Genomic DNA, 24,526 nt, shown 5'->3' with positions numbered 1-24,526 from the left:
ATATCATCACCTTCAACACCTCTCTGTCCTTTTTGTCAATGACATCTTTTGGTTATCTCCACCTATCACTGGCCCTCTATCCAGCTCTACTTGTCCCACCACCCCCCAACTCTTAAACCAGCTTATATTTCACCTCTCTTCTATTTTTACTTAGTTCTGATGAAGTGTCATACGGACTTGAAACGTTAACTGTGCTGCCAGACCTGCTGAGTTTTTCGAGGTATTTTTATTTTTATTTTGGATTTCCAGCATCCACAGTTTTTTGTTTTTATGCTAGGAATGCATCCAGACTGTGTTGGCAACCCGATTCCAGCAGCCCATCAGGCACTACTTCTTTCACATGGCTATAGGAGTAGAAGCTGTCATCGCAGTTTTAATGTCAAGTTCCCTAACTAGTCCAACACCCTATTGCAGAGCAAGTGCAGTCCAGGATGTCACCCTCAAACTTGAGTTGGGGGGCAAAATGTTATTATGCGCTCCATGGCTTGGTCAAGTTTACTGTAGTCGCAGCCAGGCCAAGTTTTGAGGTGCCATTTGTACATCAGGTGGCCACATCAGCTATGTCCAGTCCATATTCTATTGGGTGTTGTCCACACACTCCAGGGGAGATTGAAACCTTGTTGTTGAGGTGCTGGATCGGAGACAATGTGGTTATTTGGGAGGATGTTTTCTGTCCAAGCTTTCCTTCAGGTTTCATTAGTTTTATGGAGCTGGAGATATTTGATTCATGTCCAGAGGAGATTTCATAGATCCAGGAGGCAAGTTGACAGTGGCTCTTGAAGATCTGTGTGGATGGGGAGGTCCAAGGTGCTGTTAATACGAGTTATTACTGTGCATGTTGCTGTGCCCTGTCGAATGGAGGATGGGGTGATATTTGAGAGAACTAGCAACCACTAGATTGGAGTTGATACCACGATCAAAGCTGTGTGTCAATGAGTTTGGTGTGATGATTTGAGACCTATGTTGGTGCACAGTACTTAGCTACCAAAAAGGCCAGAGCTATGGCAGTGGTGCAGAGGACAGCTGTTTTGCACCCAAGCTTGCACTGGCGAGTTTGTAGATGATGATGTTCACTTGTTCTTGATCTTTTTAGCAGTCTTTAGGCGGTGGTGATGCTAAGTTAGGCCATAGTCAAGGGTCACTCCAAAACAGGTGGGAGTCGGGTCATGCTGCACTTTTTCTGTATAAAAGGTGACATTTCGGGTGTGTGCCCCTTCTGATTTTCAAGGTGGAATGCAGAAACAATGGATTTGACTGGGTTTGTTTGCAGTCTCCATTCACTTACTCCAGGCACTAATGAGTTCCTAACAGTTCCCTAGCTACATCCTACAACACTTTAAACATTAGCAACTGCAGCACGCAGAGGAATGGGATCCTGAGAAGGGGTGTACTAGACATTAATCTCCACCAATTTGGCTGGAAAATGCCAGGCGCTCCAGCCCAACAGTAGCCATGACAACTTGTGCAGGTTGTCAACTTGGAGATTCCAGTGACACAGAGAGATGGAGGCAGCTGTGTTTTTTCTTACTCTTGGAGTATATATTCCAATTAATAAAATTCAGAAGCAAGTTTGAAAAAGTTATTTACTCTCACACACTTGCCTCGAATTAACACACCTCAGTTTCTCCCTCTTGCGCACACATGCGTACACAATACAGATAAAAGACAATGCACTTTTACAGATTACAGTTAATTCAGTCTCTGGTTTATGATTTATGGTCTTCCACATGGCAGGCCTGGGGTTTCTTGAATGGATTTGATGATTTAAAATTCAATTGAGGGTCTTGTAAGCTGAAGGATTTACGCCAGGTTGCGAGGTTTTTGCATCCAGGAGGTTGGCTCTCAAATGAACTTTGAAACTGGAAGAGGTTGGTTGCTTGATGACTTGCTGCTAGTTTCAGAGTCTGGTTCTTAGGCTGGCTGATGACTGATGGATTGGCAGGATGCAGTCCCCGAAACCAGCTTCAATCACACGACCGCTGGGTTAACACTTGAGGCCAACCCAGTCTAGTTTGGATGGAGGAAGCCATCCTGATACAATGGAGAGAGAGGTGGTGACAAAGTGTACATGTCACTGGACTAGTAATCCAAAGGCCCAGGCTAATGCTCTGGGTACACAAGTTCAAATCCCACCACGGCAGTTGGTGGAATTTAAATTCAATTCATATACCTGGAATTAAAAGCTAGTCTCAGTAATGTTGACCATGAAACCATTGTCAATTGTCATAAAATCACATCTGGTTCACTAGGGAGGGAAATCTGCCATCCTTATCTGGTCTGGCCTGCATAGATTGCAATGTGCCCTCAGAACTGGCCTAGCAAGCCACTCAGTTGTACCAAAACGCTACAGAAAAGTTGATCAGGGATGAAACCAGAAGGAACACCCAGCATCAAAGTAGACAACAGAAATTATAATGGCACACCCAGCCTTGTCAACCCTGCAAAGTCGTCCTTACTAATATCTGAGGACTTGTGCAAAAACTGTCCCACAGACTCGTCAAACAACAGCCTGACAGTCTGTAAGGTATGATTCCGTGAGTATGACAATGTCCTAGACACCGCCATCACCATCCCTGGGTATATTCTGTCCCAACGGAAGGAGAGACTCACCAGAGGTGGCAGCATAGCGGTATAGAATCAGAGGGAGTTGCCCCTGGGAGTCCTCAACTTTTGACTCCGGACCCCATGAAATCTCGTACCATCAGGTTAAACATGCGCAAGGAAATCACCTGCTGACCACCTACCACTCCCTTCAGTACTCTGCCATGTTGATTACCACTTGGAAGCACTGAAAGCAGCAAGGGTACAGAATGCACTCTAAGTGGGGGACTTCAATGTACATCAAGTGTGGCCAGCAGCAACACCAATGACAAAGCTGTGTGAGTCCTAGTGGCTGCTAGCCTGGGTCTACGGCAGGTGGTGAGGGAACCAACAAGAGGGAAAAACCTATTCGACCTCATCCTCTACAACCTGCCTATCACAGATGCATCTATCCACGACTGAATTGGTAGGAGTAACCACTGCACAGTCCTTGTGGAGACCAAGTTCCATCTTCACATTGATACCCTCCATTTTGTTGTGTAACACTACTACCGTGTTAAATGGGTAAGGTTTCAAACAGATCTAGCAATTCAAACCGGGCATCCCTGAGGTGCTATGGGCCATCGGCAGCATCAGAATTGTACTCGACCACAATCTGTAACCTCATGGCCTGGCATATCCCCCACTCCATTATCACCAAGCCAGGGGATCACTACTGGTTCAGTGAAGAGCACCAGAGGGCATGCTAGCTGCAACACCAGGCATACCTAAAAATGAGGTATCAACCTGGTGAAGCTACAACACAGGTCTACTTGCATGCCAAATGGTGGGAGCAGCATGTGATAGGTGGGGCAAAGCGATCCCACAACCAATGGATCAGGTCAAAACTCTGCAATCGTGCCACACCCAGTTGGGAATGGTGGTGGACAATGAAACAACTAACGGGAGGAGGCAGCTCCACGAATATCTCCATCTTCAATAATGTGGTAGCCCAGCACATCCAATGCAAAAGATAAGGCTGAAGCATTTTAGCAACCATTTTCAGCCAGAGGTGCTGAGTGGATGATCCATCTTGGCCTTCTCAAGAGGTCCCCAGCATCAATGATCCTAGTCTTCAGCCAATTCAATTCACTCCATGTGATATCACGAAATGGCTGAAGGCACTGAATACTGTAAAGGCTATGGGCCCTGACAACATTCCAGCAACAGTGCTGAAGACTTGTGCTCTAGAATGAGCCGTAACCCAAGCCAAGCTGTTCCAGTACAGCTACAACACTGGGATCTATCCAGCAATGTGGAAAATTGCTCAGTTATGCCATCCTGCTTTTTGTGGACAAATCCTACCCGGCCAATTACTGCCCCATCAGTCTACTCTTGATCATCAATAAAGTGATGGAAGGGGTCGTCGACAGTGCTAACAAGCGGCACTTACTCAACAATAATCTCACTGATGCTCAATTTGGATTCTGCCAGGGCCATTCAGCTCCTGACCTCATTACAGCCTTAATCGAAACATGGGCTAAAGAGGCAAGGTGACAGTGACCGCCCTTGATATTAAGAAAGCATCTGACTGAGAACGGCATCAAGGAACCTTTGCAAAACTGGAGTCAATGGGAATCTGGGGAAACTTCTCCACTGGTTGGAGTCATGTTTAGCAGAAAGGAAGATGGTTGTGGTTGTTGGAGGTCAATCATCTCAGTGCCAGGGCAATAGCTGCACTATTCCAGACAAGGGGAACAAAAAAGAGAAATGTTGTAAGAGATAGTCAACCCTGAAATATTTGTCTTATCCTGTTTACATACAATGACCATTTTGAAAATAAGGACACCTAATGCAAGTCATGTATGTATCCCTAAGTTACAGGTTCTGCTGTAATGCAGTAAAGTGGAAACTTAGTGTTGAAAACATAATAACCAGATAATTTAAATTAAGCATAGGCTCCAACAATAGTACAAGACTGAGTGTAGCTAGAGTACACTGTGGGCATTGAAAAAAAATACAGAATATATTGCAGCCCATCGCAAATGGAGCTTCCAAACATTATACTGGACCTAAAAGATAACAAGCTTGTAGCTGGTGCGTTTGTGTGTAGAATCTTTGGAGCTAGGTAGAGTGCAATTTGCTTGTTACAGTCATGAATAGACTGCTAAAATTGCCAAAACCATTTGTATAAATTCAGTTTCCTTTAACAACTGCACTGAGCAATATGGTGCTCAAATCCATATTGTTAAAAAGGGGAGTAACAGTTCTCTGTGCTGACAGGTACTTTAAACATAAAAGCTGCAAATTGCTCAGCTTCTTTTGAAAGCATTACTCAAAGTCAATGCTCCTAACATCAGTTTCCTTTTTGTATCATCAAATCTGTGTCAGATCAGTATGCTGATTGAAATACTGCTGGGCATAGATCACCAAAACTGAATAATTTTCCTATAAATGTAGTAGAAATGGCTCAAAATTACACTGAAAAGCAGGAAGCTTCTTTCTCCTGAGCCAGCTCATCTACATCAGAAAAGCCCTTTGCTTTCCTCTCTGGTTTCACTCTTCCCAGAAGTGAAAACATTGTTTACTTTATTAAAACCCTCCATAATCTTTTTTAGGTTACTCCTCAACCTTCCCTTTTCAAGAGAGCATCAGGTGGTTTGTTCTTTCCTGATAGAAATGCATCTAGTGTCATCCATGTAATCTTCTTTGCAACCTCTTCAGTGCCTTTTTTTAATATGGCAAAACTGTACTGTAGAAATGAACCTTGGTGCATGGTTTTCATTTGTTATGGCTTTACTGACTTAAGTCATGATTTGTACATCCAGATAAACCCCTTTGTTCCTCTACCCTATTAGGATTTCCATTCCCCAAATAATATGTGACCTCATTTTTCTTGCCGAAAATTTTTACGTAACACTTTTCTATGTTGAAATACATTTGACATATGCCTATTTTTCAAGTTTATTAACGTCTACTTCCAATTTGTTGCAGTCCTCCTCAGTGTTGATTATCCCACCTAATTTGTTGTTGTCTGCAAGTTTAGATATTAAAGTCTAATTCATTAACACAAACTGTGAATAACAGTAGTCCCAGAACTGATCCCTGTGGAACCCGCGGTTCCTACGTTCTGCCATTCTGGAAAAAGTACTGTTTACCCCCACTATCTGCTTTCTGTTGTACAAGTTTCATTCTAATACTTGTTCCCCGACTTTGCATAGTCAAAGCTCATTCGTTCGTGTATTGTGAGATGCCTTATTGAAGACCTTTTAGAAATCTTGATGTGTGATACATCTACCAATCACCCTTATCTACCCTGTTAATTTTTCAAAGAGTGCAATGAGGCTCAGCAAATAAGACTTTCCCTTTTGAAATCCATGTTGATTATTCATTATATTTTTGCTTTCTAGATCTTTCTCTATTTTCTCCTTTAGTAAGTATTTCATTATTTTTCATACAATTGATGTTAAGATGGCTGGTCTACAGTTCCCTAGACATGATTGATCTCCCTTCTTAAATATAAGCGTAACGTTTGCTATCTGCTAGTCCTCTGGCACTATACCCTTTCCTAATAAAAGTATGTGTAATAGTGCCTTTGCTATCTCTTCTCTAGATTCTTTTAAAATGCATGGATGTATTTCATCTGGACCAGATGTTTTATCCTGAGTTTAACTTATTTATTTTTTCAGTTTTAATTGTGGTTATTCCATTTGTAATCTTATATTCCAATGTCACCTGATCAGTCAACCTGGGAAATACTGAATCAAAATAACGTTAATATTTCTGCCATTTCACTATTGTTGCCTGTGATGTTACCTTGACCATCCCTTTAATGGCCCTGTTCAAACCAGACTTACCTTTCCTTTTTATAACTTGCCTGTAGAATACTTTCCTCTTTTGTTTTGTGTTCCTTGATATTTAATTTCATAGTTCCTCTTTGCCTTCCCAATTTCTTTGGCCTTTCTCTTAATCTTTGTATTCTTCCTGGTCATGCTCTCACTTGCTGTCCATGAACTTTAAGTTTGTCACTTTTTTTTTTAAACCCTCAATTTTCCTATGACTTTATTCATCTATGGAGTTTCATTAGTGTTTTGTCAGAATACACCTTTCCTGGACTCTGCTGAACACTGTTTTAAAGGTTTCACATTATTGTTCTCCAGCATTTGTTTGCCAATGTTACTGTCCATTTTATTTTGCTGTTTTCTCAGCCCCTTAAAATCAGCTTTTCTTCAGTCTTTGTCATACTTTCTGTCCTTCTCAATTATTATCCTAAACTGTATTATATTAAAATCACTGCTGCTTAGATATTCTCCTACTTTTATTTCCATTACCTTGGATATTGTGATTATTTCCACACTGTGGACAGTTTATTGTATAAAAAGTATGCTGTATTTGGAGGCCTTCATTTATTTTTACCTTATACACAAATTCATGGTGAAAGTGTGGCACTTCGAGTTCCCGCAGGCAGTGTTCAGCTTCTTCCACATCTCCAGACACCTGGTATTCCTTCAGCAACATGTCAATCTATCAGAGTAATAATTAGGGTGGAAAGAAGATGCAGTCAAATCTCTGCGTCAACTAACATTTAGCCATTCACTATGTGACTAGCTCTTAAACCCTGCCCATTGGTTGCCACTATTAAGTTTACACAGATTGCTTGTTGCAGATTTCCAGTCAAGGTGGCTAAAGGTTGGGAGATGGCAGCATAGTGTTAATATCACTGGACTCAATCCAGAAGACTAGGCTAATGTTCTGGGGACATGGGTCCAAATTCCACCAATGCAGCTGGTGGGATTTAAATTTAATTAATAAATCTGGAATATAAAGCTAGTATCAGTAGTTGTTACCATGACAACTACTAATTGATTGTTGTAAAAACCCATATTGTTCACCAATGTCCTTTGGGGAAAGAAATCTGCCATCCTCACCTGGTCTCGCCTACAATACTCCAGGTCTACATTTACACGGTGACTCTTAACTGCCCTCTGAAATGGGGTAGCAAGCCACACAGTTCAAGGGCAATTAGGGATGGGCAATAAATGCTGGCTTTGCCAGCAACACCCAAACCCCATGAAAGAATAAATTTAAGGTTCTGAAAAGTTAACAATAAACTTCCACGGACTCAAATTATTTGGATTATTCTTAGTTTAGTTAATCCTGGAAGAATAAGACAGTTGTTACACATTGAGGTTTCATAGGGACGGGCGCACAGATGTTTACACTACAACATATAATCAGAATAGTACAGCACAGGAGGTGACCATTCAGCCCATCAAATCCACACCCTTTTTTTGAAAGAGAAATCCAGTTACTCTCACTCCCTGCTCTTTCCCCATATTTTTGCAATTGTTTCTCTTTCCAACATTTATCCAATTCTCTTTTGAAGACTACTACTAAATCCACCACCCCATCAAGCCAAATCCTACCATACTCTGCATAAAAATAAAATCTTAATGTCACCTCTGGTTGTTTTTCCAAAAATCTTAAATCAGTGCCCTCTAGTTTTCAATTCCTCAGCCAATAGAAACATTTTCTCTTATTTACTCTATCCAAACCCTTCATGAGTTTAAAGCATCTCCATCAAATCTCCTCTCAGCCTTCTCTGTTCTAAGGAGAAGAACTCCAGTCTCTCCAGTCATTTCATGAAACAAACTCCTCATCCGTGGAGTAAATCTCTTTACATCCTCTCCAAGGTTGTGATATCCTTAGTAACGTGTGATACCCAGAGTTGGACACAATGCTCCAGCTGGGGCCAAACTAATGTTGAATATAGGTTTAGCATAACTTACTGGCTTTTGCATTCAATGGCTCTATTTATCATGCCCAGGATCTCACGTGCTCTTTTAATTGCGTTGTTAACCTGGCCTATCATTATCAAGGATTTGTGCACAAACATCTTCAGATCTCTGTTTTTGCTCCATGTCTACTCATGAAATTAACTTGCCAGGCACTCTGGTATAAACAGTTTGGTATAAACAATAAATGGAGAGGAAACTTTGCAAGAATGGTACTCCTTTAAAAAAGCAATAAATGGCATTTGCAAAAACATGGCTAGCCGTAATAATAGCAATCCAATTTGGGGGAAAAAACTAGCCCCCATCAACTTGCGAGATAAACTCTCTAGGGGTGAATAGTATGAAAGATCGTGGGGAAAGCAATGAAAGAAGAATTATGTAAAAAAAAACTAAAAATGCAATAGGTGTTTTTAATACCTATCACAGTTACTAGAATATTATGGTGCCAAGAAGGGTTTAGATTTAACAGCTACTACGACCGCTTGATCAGAAATCAAATTTGCAGTTGAAGGAATAAGTTGTTTGTAACAGTCATGACATGGATCTTTTCATGCTGGTGAACAATTTTCAAAGGTCTTCCTATAGAATACAAACTACATTAGGCCCTTTTTAAACATCCAGCTTCAAGGCATTATGTAGATATTGGTCCAAATTGCATACAATTCCCACTCCATAAAATACCATTTCTCCTCAACTCCCAGGAAAGTTATAGAGGGGGAAATTCAGTGCGAGAGATCCTTTTTACAAGAGTTTATTTTACAATTTGAAATTATAGGCTACAAAATCTAATCCTAGTTTTAGGAATAGGAGGAAAAAGTCAATTACACTTTCATTCAAGCTACACATTATGCAGAACACTACAAAAATAGATCACTAAAATAATGTACCTCTTGGACAAGCTGTTCAACTGGCCTTTGTCCTCCTCCTGTTCCCCATACATTGTCCAGTCGCAGACCTCCCCTCTTCATACTGAGCAACACGGCTGCTCTACCCAAGGCAGCTCTAGGTAGATTGGGGTGGGGGAGGCGGGTAAGGGAAAGTGAAGTTAACCTCAAGTATGTTTGTTCAAGTGACTGAATATTGCAAGCTACTTCCAAACCTCCAGGGGCTGAACAAGTGTTACTAAAATCAACTAGAGTTAACAGTTTGATAATGGATAATAAAACTCAAATATGCAGTTTCTTGATTACAAGAACTTATGAAAAACATATCTCAGTTTTTTTTTTGGATAGACTCCTGCAGTTTCCTAAAATACAAGGCAAAACTCAAACACATACCTGGCATTCTCACAATCCACTTTTCCTTTGTAACTTTCAATGTAACTTTTTGACAGGATTTCATCTGCTACAGCTCTTGCAATAAACTGGCCTACGAGCTGGAAAGAACGAACAGTTGTATTAAGCAATTACTTCCAAGTCAACCTCTACTCAATCACAAAAGGCATACAAATCAATTAATTAAAAAAAAACAACTGTTGTATCTCACTAGGAGGGAACAACGAATGACAGAAACAAAGGTTCCTGCAGTCTATCTTGGTTGAAATCTAAGAATGATTTCAAGAACACAAATTTTCTAATAAACACTGCCCTTCTAAACTTGAGACATGGTTGGGACAAAATTGAAGCACAAAAACCACTTCTAAACTAACAGAATTATCCTTCACCTGTCAAAGGATAATTTATTGAGGTCAACTAATTGATCCCTTTTGAAACCAAGTATTTGACCCATTAAACAGGAAGAACAGTTCGGTACTGCAGGGGAAGTATTGTCAACATACCATAAAATTGTGTTTGTTTTCCATTTGTTTAACTCCAACCATTGAAAAGTGATGACAGGTGGGAACTGGACTGCGATCTGCAAGGCACCACCTAATATCCACAATAGCATGTAATTACTCATTTATAAAATGAGCCTCTACTTCATCTAGACTGTCTGTGAAGTACTCAATGATAGGCAGTAGAGAGGAGAAGAGGCTAAAGAAAACTTACAAAATGAATTGCTGCAGGAAGGAATGCTTTGGCAGTCAGATTGGTTACATGGGTTTCAAAGAAAGTCAGTGTGCAAAACAGTTTCAGCACATGCAGATAACTCATGTTAAAAGTTTCAATACAATAAAGTGAACATTGAGATCATTTATGGCACCATTATTCCCTCCATCCCCAAAGGCTACAATCACAGCCAATGTGACTCAAAGCACTGGAGGCAAATCCACACCTCAAGTTCCCCATAAAGTCCTCATTTTAATTTAGCTCCCAAATTTAAATCAGGTACTTTTCTGCAGGAAACAAAAACATTAAAAAATTACTGGCTTCAGGTTTATTTTAACTGGGCCCTTTAACTTGCTATATGAAAGCCTTGGTCCGTAAGAGATTCCCTTGACCTCACCCCACCCCCACCACTTTCTTTAGCTGGAAAGCAAGCTAAGAAAATAATAGTACTGAACCCATTCATTTGTTCACACTCCCAGCCAAGTAGTCTACGAACAAAGGCCAAGAGGCAATGAGTAGCAAGTCTGCTAAATGCCAACTACAAAAGTTAACATCACCTACTGAAACGAGTATGACTTTTGATATCACTTCTCTCACTTCAAATATGGAAATAAACTATACTGGCACTTGAATCATAAGACTGCATTCCTTTGTAACCTTATTTCTATATTAAATTAGATAATATTTTCAAAAGGGAATCAAACACTTTGTAAAGCTACAGCCTCCAACTTGCTTCACAACTCAATCCTTAGTCAGATTTTAATACAATGACGTTTTAAACAGAAAACAATCCTCAGTAACAATCCAGAGTAATAAAGGAAAATAATGTTTAACTGAACCATGTAAATCAGCCAATGGACATAAAACATTTTTAATAGCTGAGATTTAAGATGAAAGTCAGGGTCTACTCTTAATTTCATTCTTTGCACTAAAAAAATCTGAATAATCCATAGTTCACATAACATAAAAAGTGGGAATTTAATGTTAAAAATTAAATCAGACAAGTTGAATTAAGATTAGGCTGCATTTGTGCTTCAGATTTCTTCTTCCCTATCCTTTGCCTAATTACCAGTATACTGAAAAGGAAAAACGGAGGCAGACTAAAACACTTGCTAGCAAGAGCCCTTCTCACTCACTGTTAATCACTGTCCTTAAAGCTGCCGAGGCTTCAATATGTAACAGCACAATTACTGATATCGTGCTTGACCTGCTAAGTTGTTCTGGCACTTCCAATTTTGTTTCAGATTTCCAGGTTCCGCAGTACTTTTTTTGTGAACTAGGCAGTTAAAGATAGAGAAGTTCTTTCTCCTGTAATGATCTAGCATTTACTCCCTTTGCCCAAAGTGCAGAGAAAGAAACTATCATGATAATGTTTCACAAATTATGTATGCAATGCAGAATCGAATCCAGGTTACTTTTTAGGTGACTTTTTGAGAAACTGTTCTCAGTTATCCCCATCCAGACACACATGGCATATTAAAAACATTTTCATTACTTAAGATTTACTTTTCAAATTAAGTTTCTGAAGATTCAGATATATTAAGCTATAGCTACCCAAATGAAAGATGCATTAAATGAGAAGCTACACAAGCAAAATGAGTGTAAGCACTCACCTGTAAGCAATGGAAGCTTATGTAGAATATTACAAATGTTAAATCATCTTGGATCATCCAAATCAACTGTGACCTACATAAAGCAGCTACAAGCAGAAACCCACATCAAAGGTTCTCCTTGGTGTAACAGGTGATGAGCACTGGACCTACTCATTGCAACAGTTCTCTGCAACACAAGCTACTACAAACATACAAAACCAACTGAAGGGAAAAAAAACAGCTGGTCCATTAAGTCTGTTCCTTACTAGTAAAATTGCTTCACCCATTTAGGGCAAATCATTTGGAATGCCGCAAGGATCAATGTAGCAGCCACTGCTATCTGCAGCATACATTAAATGACTTAGATGATGGTACCGAGTGGGATGCATCCAAGTTGCTGGTGATACAGATCTATCTGGGAAAGTAACAAAGGTGGCTGAGGGTCAGGGGTGGATTTTATGAAACTCACAAGAGCAGGATGACTTAATTAGACAGGATGTGAAATCTCGATTTCCTGACAGTGGGTTGAGATACAGAGATAAAGTCAACGGTGTGTTGAGCCTTAAGCCTGCCTGTGGTGGGTTCATACTTGTAATATATTTGCATGCCATGAATACTCATCAGTGTATAACATTTTAAAATGACATCCTACCTTCAAGACAAAGTCAGCGGTGCACAAGAATCGTAACATGCAGTTCACATTTGTTTAGGGGTGGCGTGCACCAGTTGGCTTTGGACAGTTATGTGCAAGGCCAGCGGATTTCCTTGTTTAACTCTACAGCACAAGGAAGAGGAGCCAGAGAATGGCAGCTTGCATGGGAGCGGGATCAGGAGCATAGAGGAGTGAAGTGGGAAGGCCTTGCATCATGGGTGTGTAGGGAAAAACAACCAGTAAAGAAAAGAAAATGAGGGGCCTAAAGGACAGTGTCAGTACTGTCCAAATGTGGGGCCATCTCAGGGCATTGACTGGCAGAGTCCTCACAGGGTTTTGAGTTCACCTACAACATTTCAACTAACCCCACCGAGAGTGATCTTAGACAATGTTCTTTCCAATCCATTGAAGGTAGGGCTAGCTGAGCCATGTTCAACCATGTCCCAGAGAGTGGCAAGTACAACACGGCATTAATATGAACATTCAATAAAGAGTGAATGAAAAAACACAACACTGTTTCTTCCACAATGAAGGAAATATACCTAGCTCCCCTGTAACCATCAATGTGTGCCAACCATGAGGCATGCCAGGACATTTGCCTCTCTGAGCCACTTTCAATAAATAATGATGATGCACATACAAATAAAGTGAGACCAATGTAATGTGAAATATTTACATATGAAACTTAATTCTGAAAAAACCTTTGCGCCCTCATTAAGTTTGATGTTAATTGCAATGAAATTGGGCAGAGAAGTTTTGATCATGATGCAGAGTCTCCCTGTTGATCAGGAGGCTCTTTTATAGCCAACCCATAGCTGCAGCATTGTCAGTTAATGACGGGTATCACCACCCCGCCGTGCAATTGCACATGTCTCCCGTGCATGCCACCGGCACTTAAGAGTCGCATGGGAAACAGCCAGAAGCAAGAGAGAAGATGTGGGGGACACTTCCAGTTACACACTCAAAATTCCCTCCAAGGTGGCTGTAAAGGAATATAAATAAGGTTAAGAGTGGACAAGAAGGTGTCAGATTGTGTATAAGATTATGAGGGGCATAGATGTGGTGTATAGGAAGATACTTTTTCCATTAGTAACGGGGTCAATACCCAGGGGGCATAGATTTAAGGTAAGAGGTAGAAGGCTAGAGGAGTTGAGGAGAAATTTTTTCACCCAGAGCGTGGCCGGAGTCTGGAACTCTGCCTGAAAGGATGGTCGAGTCAGAAATTCTCAAATTATTTAAATAGTATTTAGATATTCACTTGCTTTGCCATAGCCGTCAGGGCTATGGGCCAAACGCTGGAAAATGGGATTAGTGTAGTCAGGTCTTTGCTGACCGGCATGGACACGATGGGTCGAATGGCCTCCTTCTGTGCTGTAGACGTCTATGAGTATAATGCTTGGAAGTGAGGTTATTTATATTGTTTCCATCAAATGAAAAGAGATTTTTTTTTAAATGGCGAGAAACTATTAAATGTTGGTTTTCAGAAGGATTTGGGTGTCCTTGTACATGGAACACAAAGCTCACATGCAGGTACAGCAAGCAATTAGGAAGGCAAATTTTATGTTGGTCTTTAATGCAAAGGCGTTGGAGTACAATGGTAAGGAAGATGTGTTGCAATTATGTAGGGCCTTAGTGAAACCTCGCCTGGAGTACTGTGTACAGTTTTGGTCTTCATACTCAAGAAAGGATGTACTTTCCTTGGAGCGGGTTGCAATAACAGTTCACTAGATAAAGAGAGGCTGTCCTATGAGAGGCTGGACAGAATGGACCTCACTGGAATTCCAGAGATTAACATCAGTGATCCCAGTGAAACACACAAGATTCTAAGATGCAACAGGGTAGATGCTCAAGGCTGTTTCTCCTGGTTGCAGCAGTATTTAAGGATAAGGGGTCACCCATTTAGGCCTTGCTCAGAGGATTACAAATTTGGAATTTCCTACCCAAGTGGGCTGTGGATGCTCAGCTGTCGTATATACTCAGGTCTGAGATCAATAGATTTTCAGGCTCTAAGGGAATTTAGGGATATGGAGAGATTGGGTGAGAAAATTGAGTTGTGGCCACAGATGAGGTATGACATGTGAATGGCAGTGCTTGAGGGGCCATATGACCTACTTCTGCACCTATTCTTGAGAATTGCAGAATTCTAAGGAACTAGCAAAGTTCTGTGACAGTAACCATTAACAATTAATTGTGTAGCAACGGAGATTCCATTTAGTAAAAGCTACAGTAGCACAGTTAGAAACACAAAAGGCAGTGGTGAGAAAGCAGCAGCAAGGAAATATTATAAACTTGGCGAATCATAACAACTTGCATTTATATAGTGCCTTTAGTGTCATAGAACATCCCAAGGTGCTTTACAGGGCCATTATTAAACAAAATTTTCAGGTGAAGGTCGTTGTGTAAAAGGAGCATCTTACAGAAGAGAGAAGTAGAAAGGCTAAGTGAGGGAATTCTAGGGCTCAAAATACTTGACTAAACCTTTTCCCGCCGAGCAATATCTAGATACAAAATGTGTTTCCCAAGTAGCATCATAGAACCAACAGCTGCCCAGAGCACCTAGCTTAAAGTCACAGTATCTCCTTGAAAATAACTGATCAACACAAAGGACCAAGCAGAGTCAAGAAGCTAATATTTACATTTTCAAAGAGCAAAATTAAATCCCAGAGACTTTAAGTATTTTGCATTTGCACCTGCCTTCATGGCAGGAGACACAAAATGTTGTTCTTTCACAAATGCTACCCCCGTTCTATTATCACATTCTACTTTCTTACCTTTATGTCACTATCAGCAGCTTTTTTAGCACTAATCACTACCATTAACATCCCTTTTGTCCTTTTATTCATCACATCTTTGTCAATCTCTCCTTTGCCCCCACCTACCGCTGGCCTTCTATCCAGCTCCACCTGCTCCACTCACCCTTAAACAGAATAAATTTCATCACATTGCTACTTCTTGTTAGCTCTGAAGAACAGTCTTATGGACTTGAAATGTTTACTCTGTTTATCTCTCTCCACAGATGCTGCTAGACCTGCTGAGTTTTTCCAACATTTTCTGTTTTTGTTTCAAAATACCACCCAGAATGACCATTCTATTAGAATATAAATACAATCTTTTAGATTAAAAAACAGAAGAGTCTGGGGAACATAGGGTTGACTTTTACAGCCTTTGCACCAGCATATTTGAAGGTTGGTTTGGGAGGGGGGGACGGGGAGGGTCATGTAAAATTAAGTAGGTGACCCACCCAGTGCCTTCCTGCCCACTCCCGAGCTGCCCCCCATATTATAGAGGGCAGGTAAGGCATCAAGCAGCCTGCCCATCCTTAGGCCTATTGAGGCCCTTAAGTTGTCAATCAATAGCCACTGAAGGACCTCATTCTACTTCTGCTGTAATAATACATGCAGCTAGGTAAGGAAGGACGGACGATGGGCAGCTCTAGCTAACAGGCAGGAAGGGTGGGGTGGGGGTGGGGGGGGGGGGGGGGGGGGGAAGAAAAGAGAGAGAGAGAGAGAGAGAGAGAATGAATGAGAGTGAGAGTGAGATCTCCTGTGCCATCAGGACACACCCCCACCCAAGATGGCATCCCAGGTTTTACTCCTCCCCCCACAGCCTCTAAAACCCAACACCCGTCCCCCCACCACCCCAGCCCACCCCCCAACAAGAAGGGGTTCCCGGACTTACTTTTAAGTCTGGGAGACATCTTCCTTCTTCTTGGGACCTCCTGTGGTCTCAGCAGTAGCCACTATTTGCTTCTTACACTGCTGGAACTACACAAGAGCTGCTGGCCTATCAGATTGGCCAGCAACTCTCAAGGACAGGACATCTTGCCCAAGGGGCAGAAGTCCCACTCTTACCTCATTAAGGCTGCCCCCAACATATTATAGCTGTGGGACCGCCAGATTTAAAGTTGGCAATCTGCCGACCATCTTTTCAACTAGGGTGGGAGGAACATGTTCCCTCATAAAACGTAAAATTCACCTTATAGTTGCTTACGGGATTAGATAATGATCTTTCATCACCAGGATTTGGATTCAAATCTATGACAAGGGTTTTCTGTGAAACTGTTGAGGAATCTCCATTCATATCCGGATGGGGTCAATTTTATGTCTGTCACAATCCAACTGAGCACTCGTTGTTAAATGACAAACAGGCTTAAGGATGGCTGCTGCAGGAAGTGGAAAAATGCTATCCTGGTGCCATAGGGAGTGCCCTCAAGATTAGGGCTGAGGCATATTTTTCTGACAAAAAAGTCTGTATCCAGCTGGAGTGCCTGATGCTGATATGAAATGGCTGGAATGGAATGTATTCCATTCCCCAGCACAAACATTCCTTAACTTGAAGAAAGCAAAAAAAAATACACAGTCTCATCCGATGTTTCATGCACTCACCTGTGGTGCTCCAGGAGTGTCCAAGGCTAGTTCTGGCAAATCCTTCAGCAGCATATCAAAGGATTTTTCCACATCATTTGTAGTGAGCACTTTTCCACATAGATCAGACAGAAGTCTGGAGGTAAGCTCACGGTGGCTGGCCTTGCCCTCTAAAGCTAGTGAAACTGCTAGCACTGGCACAGTACATTTCATTTCTCCAAGATTCAAGTTATTCAGCAACTCCTGTATAACAGTAAACACAAGATGTTAGCAAAACAGGCTAGAAAAATTATGATTTAAGAAATGGGAGACTTGAGCGCTTCAAAAATAAGAGAACCGTTCAAACAAATAATCTGGGGGGGGGGGCAGGAAATGAACTGTTAGTGGCAATATTTAAAAAAAAATGACAGATTCCCACAGAAAAGGCATAAATAGACAATTTTGCAAAATACTGAAGAGTTCTGCAAACCAAATGGGGACTACAGATCTATAAAAACCTACTGTTTGGCACTGTGATCAGCAGCTATAAGCTGTTATATATTCCTGACCATTCCCTCCAGAGCCTGGAGGCATTTTGGATAAAGGACCATGGAAACAGATGGGGAAGGTAGGAAAAGAAAACTATAAACACTATTAGAGTTTCAAAAGTGTTTAGTCTTTTTTACTACTGCTAACAATTTTGGGTTTTGGTAATGACAGCAATGGGGAGCTTTTATAACAAGCAGCATGCTGGGCACAAAACCACAGTATTAATTCAAGTTACCTTGTTTGGCTGAAACAGGTCTAACAACATACAGTAAAACATGACTGCACAAACATGTGAAATGGCTGTGCTGAATTTGCTTTTCTGTGTCTCAAAAACGTGGCTTTGGTTTTAACCAACTCCCATCTTGGATGATATCCAAAATTGCTCATAATTTTGCTTTGTACCTTCTCTCTGGTCATATTCGATCTGCCCAAGAATCAGGAAAATGCCAAAGAATTTCCACATTAGGATAATCTCACTTGATTGCCACTTCAAGAAAAGTCTTCTTATTGCTATGTGGCACTACCACCGCACTAAATGGGATAGATTTCAAACAGATCTAGCAACTCAAGACTGGGCAACCATGAGGCGATGTGGGCCATCAGCAACAGTAGGGTTGTACTCAACCACAATCTATAACCTCATGGCCGGCATATCCCCGACACTACCATTACCACCAAGCCAGGGAATCAACTCTGGTTCAATGAAGAGTGCAGGAGGGCATGCCAGGAGCAGCAACGGGCATACCTAAAAATGAGGTGTCAACCTGGTGAAGCTACAACACAGGACCACTTGCGTGCCAAACAGCATAAGCAGTAAGCGGTACACAGAGCTAAGTGATTCCACAACCAATGGATCAGATCTAAGCTCTGCAGTCCTGCCACATCCAGTCATGAATGATAGTGGACAATTAAACAACTCAGTGGAGGAAGAGGCTCCAAAAATATCCTCATCCTCAATGATAGGAAAGCCCAGCACATAAGTGCAAAAGATAAGGCTGAAGCATTTGCCACAATCTTCAGCCGGAAGTGCCGAATGAATGATCCATCTCGGACTTCTCCAGAAGTCCCCAGCATCACAGATCCCAGTCTTCAGCCAATTTGATTCATTTCACATGATATCAAGAAACGGCTGAAGGCATTGGATACTGCAAAGGCTATTGCCAGAATGTTTTCAGGGCCCATAGTACTGAAGACTTGTGCTCCAGAACTTGCCGCGCCCCTAGCCAAGCTGTTCCAGTACAGCTACAACACTGGCATCTACCCGGCAATGTGGAAAATTGCCCAGGTGTCCTGCTCATAAAAAGCAGGACAAATCCAACCTGGACAATTACCTCCCCATAAGACTACTCTCAATCATCAGTAAAGTGATGGATGGGGTTATCTACAGTGTTATCAAGCAGCATTTGCTTCGCAATAACCTGATCACTGATGCTCAGTTTCAGTTCCACAAGGATCACTCAACTCCTGACCTTGTTACAGCCTTGATTCAAACATGGACATAAGAGCTGAACTCCAGAGGAGAAGAGGTGAGAGTGACTGCCCTTGACATCAAGGCAGCATTTGATCAAATGTGGCATCAAGGAGCCCTAGCAAAACTGGAGTCAATGGACTGAGGAGGAAAACTCCTCACTGGCTGGAGTCATGCATAGCACAAAGGAAGATGACTGTGGTTCTTGGGGGTCAATCATCTCAGTTCCAGGACATCACTATAGGAGTTCCTCAGAGTAGTATCCTGGGCCCAACCATCTTCAGCTGCTTCATCAATGACCTTCCTTTCATCGCAAGGTCAGAAGTGGGGACATTCGCTGATGATTGCACAATGTTCAGCACCATTCACGACTCTTCAGATACTGAAGCAGTCCATGTCCAAATGTAGCAAGACCTGGGCAATATCCAGGTTTGGGTGCTACACAAGTGCCAAGCAGTGACTATCTCCAACAAGAGAAAATCTAACCATCACCCCTTGACATTCAATGGCATTACCATCACTGAATCTCCCACTATCAACATCCTGGAAGTTACCATTGGCTAGAAACTGAACTGAGCTAGCCATATAAATACTGCGGCTACAAGAGCAAGTCAGTGGCTAGGAATCCTGTGGTGAGTAACTGAACTCCTGAATGAATTTTTAAAAAGCCATAATTTGGAATATATGGAAGGGAACACATACACAAGTAGACAGTTGAATGCTAAGCCCCAGATAAATCCAACTGAAAGTGGCCAAAAAGCTGGAATGACATATTTCCACATTTCAGAGATCACAACTATCTCAACAGCCAGCAACAAAACAGGCATAAATAGCTTACTTCACAACTCAGTACTATTTCCAGAAAAGTAGGTGGTTGTGTGTCTTGGATGTCATTTAACTCTCAATCATCACCACCAAAACAGATTGCCTGGTCATTTGTCTGACTGCTGACGACAGCATACTGCCTTTGCAAATTGGCCACTATGTACTTAGAGATTTTCTGAGAAGTGCAAGGGCAAGTGCAGATATATTTACTCCAATAAACAATAGCAACTTGCATTTGTAAAACAACTTCAATGCAATAAAATGTTCCATGGTGCTTCATAAGAACACTGACAAAATCTGACACTAAGCCAAGTGAGTAGGTATTAGGACAGGTGTCCAAAAGCTTGGTTGAAGGGCTAGACTTTAAAAAGCATCTTAAAAGGAGGGGTAGAGAATAAGAGAAGTTTAGGGAGGTAAATCCAGACTTAGGGCTTCAGCAACCAAAGGCATGGTCACCAATGGTGAGGCAATGAAAATCAGGGAGGCACAAAAGAGCAGATCTGGAGGATTGCAGAGATTTGGGGGTGAGGTGAGACGTGCAGAATGTGGGGCTGGTCGAGAGAGGGGTGAGGCCATGGAGTGAACACTTGAATGAAAATTTTAAATTCAAGGTGTGCCATACTGGATACCTAGGTGTGTCAGCAAGCACAGGGATGGGTGAACAAGACTTGGTGCAAGCTCAGATTCACGTAGCAGAGTTTTGAATGAGCTGAAGTTTATTGAGGGTGGAAAGTAGGAGGCTGGCCAAACTTGTCATCTGTCACCCTGTCAATTGAATTCTTGGTAAAAGAACCTACTTCATATCTAGATAACTGACATTTAATATTCAATCCCATTCCTCCAACTTCATTTGAAGAAAAGTATTTAAAAATGAAAAGCTAAATCATACTTCTGATCATCTGTTTAAAATTGAACTTTTAAATTACATTTCTTCATGCAGTGGTGGATGTGCATTTTGGACAGTTTATTCTCCAGAAGTCACAAATCTTTTACGAGCTCTACTCCCTCCAAAAGGGTATATTAAGTTCTTGCCTGAGCCCATGAATTTACTACATAAGCTTTGGAAATTTGCAAAACGGTGGCCATAAATCTTTTGAAAACAGCAGCTGGTATAGCACAGCAGAATTGTGAAATACTATGTCTTCTGCAATTGCAACAATCCTTAAAATAAATTATATCTTTAGGAAAATTAAATGAAAGATATAAACCAACAGCTAGCCACAAAACAGATTTTAGTTTCTGAGGCAGTCTGTAACTCTGAAGTGCACAGTCTCACTTATGAAAAATAAACTACTTCATATCAACTAGTGACAATGTCTCTACCGCTTCTATATTGCTAAATGATATTGCCATTGTATTTGATGGCTTCCAAATTTATTTATTATTTCCATAACTGTAAATATGTAGATTCACATAAAGAGTGACACAATAGAACTGCTAGATATCACTAGCCTCCAATTTTTTTTTAGCATTCATTCATGGACTGTGGGTACCGTTGGTCAGGCCAGTATTTCTTGGTGGTGAGCCATCTTCTTGAACTGGTGCAGGTACAGCCACAGTGCCTCCACCAACTTCAATCATCTTTGTTTTAACCAGATCGATAAGAGACTGGAACACCCTGCTATTTAATTATTATATTTATTATTTATTTATCTATTTATTAAAAAGTAATGAGAGCCAAAACCAGCTTTAAGCATCAATATATAAATTAACATTTTGTGTAAATGTGAAACTAAGACTTCATGAATTCGAAGATGGCTACCCAGCTCCATTGTGTATAGCTTCCAGAAAATGCCATTCGTTTTTTGATTTTCATACAGTATTACAGTGCTAAGCAGTTAGAAAGACCTTATTTTGAACAACCACCATCTGTGGATAATTCAATCTGGGAATGGGATATTGAGTAACCATTAGGCATTAATATGCATTCCAGACATTTCAAAGACTAAACAGTACATTAAGCTGTAACAGAGATTGAGAGCAAGTTGCTAAAGCATAAAAGCGTGGGAACCAGGGTAGTTCTAAGAAAAACAGAACCAAATCAAGTGCTGGACTGTTGGCAAAGAGACTACACTCACTGCTATCTTGCATTGTATGCTTTAACAGTAACACAAACCTTGTTTATAAAACTAAATTTTTGTTGCTTGCACTTGCCACACACAGGGGCGCTGGTCTGATTGTGACACACACGTTTGTGGTGGGGATGTTCTCCTGAATGACCTCAGCCATGGCATTACACATCAGTGACTTGCATTTCTGGAGCAGCCTATGGGCCACCTGGAGGACCACACTTGAGAACCACAGGACAAGACAATCGAACATGCAGGCAGGGAATGAGTCAACATATTCCTTTTCAGGGGTTAAATTCTATACTTACCTCAAGACCCATGCCTTAAACCTGCAATTATTACCTCCTGTTGGTCAAAGCCAAGTGGTTATGGTACTGGGCTTGTAATCCCAAGATCAAGAGTTCACATCTCACCATTGCAAATTATGAAACAATGTAATTTCATCTGAATAGGAACAGATGGAAACGTGTTTGTACTCGAAAGAGTTACAATGATTGTGTGTGAAATTTTGAAATTCATTTATGAATAAAGCATTTAATTAAATAGTCGCTACCTGCGCAGGACCAATGCATTAATAATCTGTTAAAATACTGAATTAAATGTTAGATAGATAATAACTATCAATAAGCTTCACAAAATATTAAAAGATATTTTTCAGTACTTGAGCAGCGGTAATGTGGATTTTTTTTTCTCATCTCCTAAAGTATATGAACAGAGGTAATGTGATTAAAATGAGTAAATATAGTGAAAAATAGCATGCCCTAAGCAAATTAAATAAACACAAAATGTCAAATTTTCTCATGCTTCCACCCAATAATTCATTGGAGTTAGTTCCTTTCTGTAAGGATCAAACATCTATAAAATCATAGTTTCCTGGACTTTAAAAATCAACCTATAGGGAAAATCTACAATGTTTAAAAGTAAAGTACCTTAACAATTCCAAAAAGCACCACTTATTTTAATATTCAAGTTAAATATCTGAATACATACCAGAACCTCATTGGTGTCTCCATGTTCAAAGTATTCTTGTACAATTGGAGTCACGGTTTTCTGAAAAACCCCTTCATCTAAGGGTAGAACCACTGTTTCATACACGCAATTCTCCTGTTGAGATGTACAATAAAGCTAAAATCTTGTCATCCAGTAAACTGAACCAAATTTCCTAATTCAGAATATTTGGCACCTTGTTGATGCTAGAGAGAGACACAAGATGATCTGCTCTTTAAAGAGGAGATATTGCTTGAATTGACATCAGTCACAGAACAGGAAACAGGTTGCTTTAAACTTATGCTGGTTCTGTGGATACTTTTTTTCTCATCTCCAAAAGGCAGCAAACTGTTTATAGAGCATTTCCATAAACGCCTTCAACTTCCAAACTTTTCACTTGCGCTGGATTTCTGTTGCACTTGTCTAGTGTTATTAATGATATGGAAAGACCGACCACAATTGTGCCCATTGTTAGGACAAAATAGTAAACCCATCCCTATTGGTCTTTTGAGGTGGATATCAAAGATCTCACAGCACTGTTCAAAAAGTAGGACGTCCTCTCTGTTTCCCAGTCAAAACTTTCCTCAACCAATATCTTCAAAAAAGGTTAACGGGATGTACATCTCATTACACTTTGTGGGACCCGGCTGTGTATAAAACGATTATTACACAGAAATTGTGATAACACTAAAGCAATTCACTGACAACATCGTGGGACATTGTGAAAGATATAATAAGCACTAGTATTTTTTCCCACCAAAATTCTGTGAAAGTCAATCAGCATTCCAGTCAATGTTCAGATTGGGGGCACTGAGACCGACTGTGGTGACCCCATCACTGACAGCTATGAGCTATTTCACTACAGGCCAGGGAACAACATACCTCAGTGACACTTGTAGTGCATTTACCCACAAAGAATTTTTGGGGAGTTGAGAGGTATGTGGGTGGAAAGCTAGATTAAACAAAGTGATCACATTTAGCATGCTAAATGAACAACTAGGTTCAATTCTAAACTCCACCTGTTTTCAGAGAGTCATCATCATCAGCACAGCTATGGGGAAATATCGGCCCTCACCCAGGACAAGGAAGGGGATGTACACAGGGAGATAGGAGATCTGTTTCAATCTGACCAACTACGCAAAATATTTAAATTTATCCTACAAAATGCTTTAATGGCTAAAAAAGGAATAACGTAAGTTTGAAAAATGAGAGGAACCTATACATATACAGCTAACTAAAGGTTACTTGATAAACCATGGCCAACCAACAAGCTTGAAAAAATGAATATCTGATGCCTAATATTCACTTACCTGATCTTCATCATAATTGGGATCTCGGACATCTACTTCCTCCAGATCATACACCTCACCAGGCGTCCCCCAGACACCCTTACCTCCTGCTCCACCTACCAACAGAATTTGAATGTTGAATAATTTAAAATAAGAGAACAAATATATACTTACCTGTTTTTTTTTTAAAGCCCAAGTTCATGCAGGCTTTCAGGACTGAAATCTTGACTATAGTTAAAAGAAATCTAATTAGAAATTATTCAGATCCAGACATTAAAAAGAATGCTGACTGAAGTGACATTTGATGTCAAACAAATTATAGTAACTGTTAACCAATCTGAACATTTTCTCCTTTGCCAGTTGCATTTTATTAGGTACAACCAGCTCTATAATTTTACATGTTCCTACTAGAAAATAATTTTCAACTTTTGTTCAAAAAACAAGCTCTG

The 24,526-nt window shown here is 40.7% G+C and overlaps 1 protein-coding gene across 1 annotated transcript in view; it reads right to left on the bottom strand.

Annotated features, from left to right (window-relative positions):
• pdcd4b (programmed cell death 4b) overlaps positions 1-24,526 on the bottom strand; it is a 46,568-nt gene that overhangs the window by 5,117 nt on the left and 16,925 nt on the right. Inside the window, exons 3-8 of the mRNA XM_041209340.1 lie at positions 24,099-24,193; positions 22,792-22,905; positions 16,933-17,154; positions 9,593-9,690; positions 9,203-9,317; positions 6,937-7,044 (exon numbers count right to left, since the gene is read on the bottom strand). Coding sequence (XP_041065274.1) covers positions 6,937-7,044; positions 9,203-9,317; positions 9,593-9,690; positions 16,933-17,154; positions 22,792-22,905; positions 24,099-24,193 — 752 coding nt within the window. The remainder of the gene's footprint in view (positions 1-6,936; positions 7,045-9,202; positions 9,318-9,592; positions 9,691-16,932; positions 17,155-22,791; positions 22,906-24,098; positions 24,194-24,526) is intronic.

This window comes from Carcharodon carcharias, chromosome 17 (genome assembly GCF_017639515.1).
Source record: "Carcharodon carcharias isolate sCarCar2 chromosome 17, sCarCar2.pri, whole genome shotgun sequence".
Taxonomy (NCBI): Eukaryota; Metazoa; Chordata; class Chondrichthyes; order Lamniformes; family Lamnidae; genus Carcharodon; species Carcharodon carcharias.
This window is presented reverse-complemented; position numbering and strand designations above follow the sequence as displayed.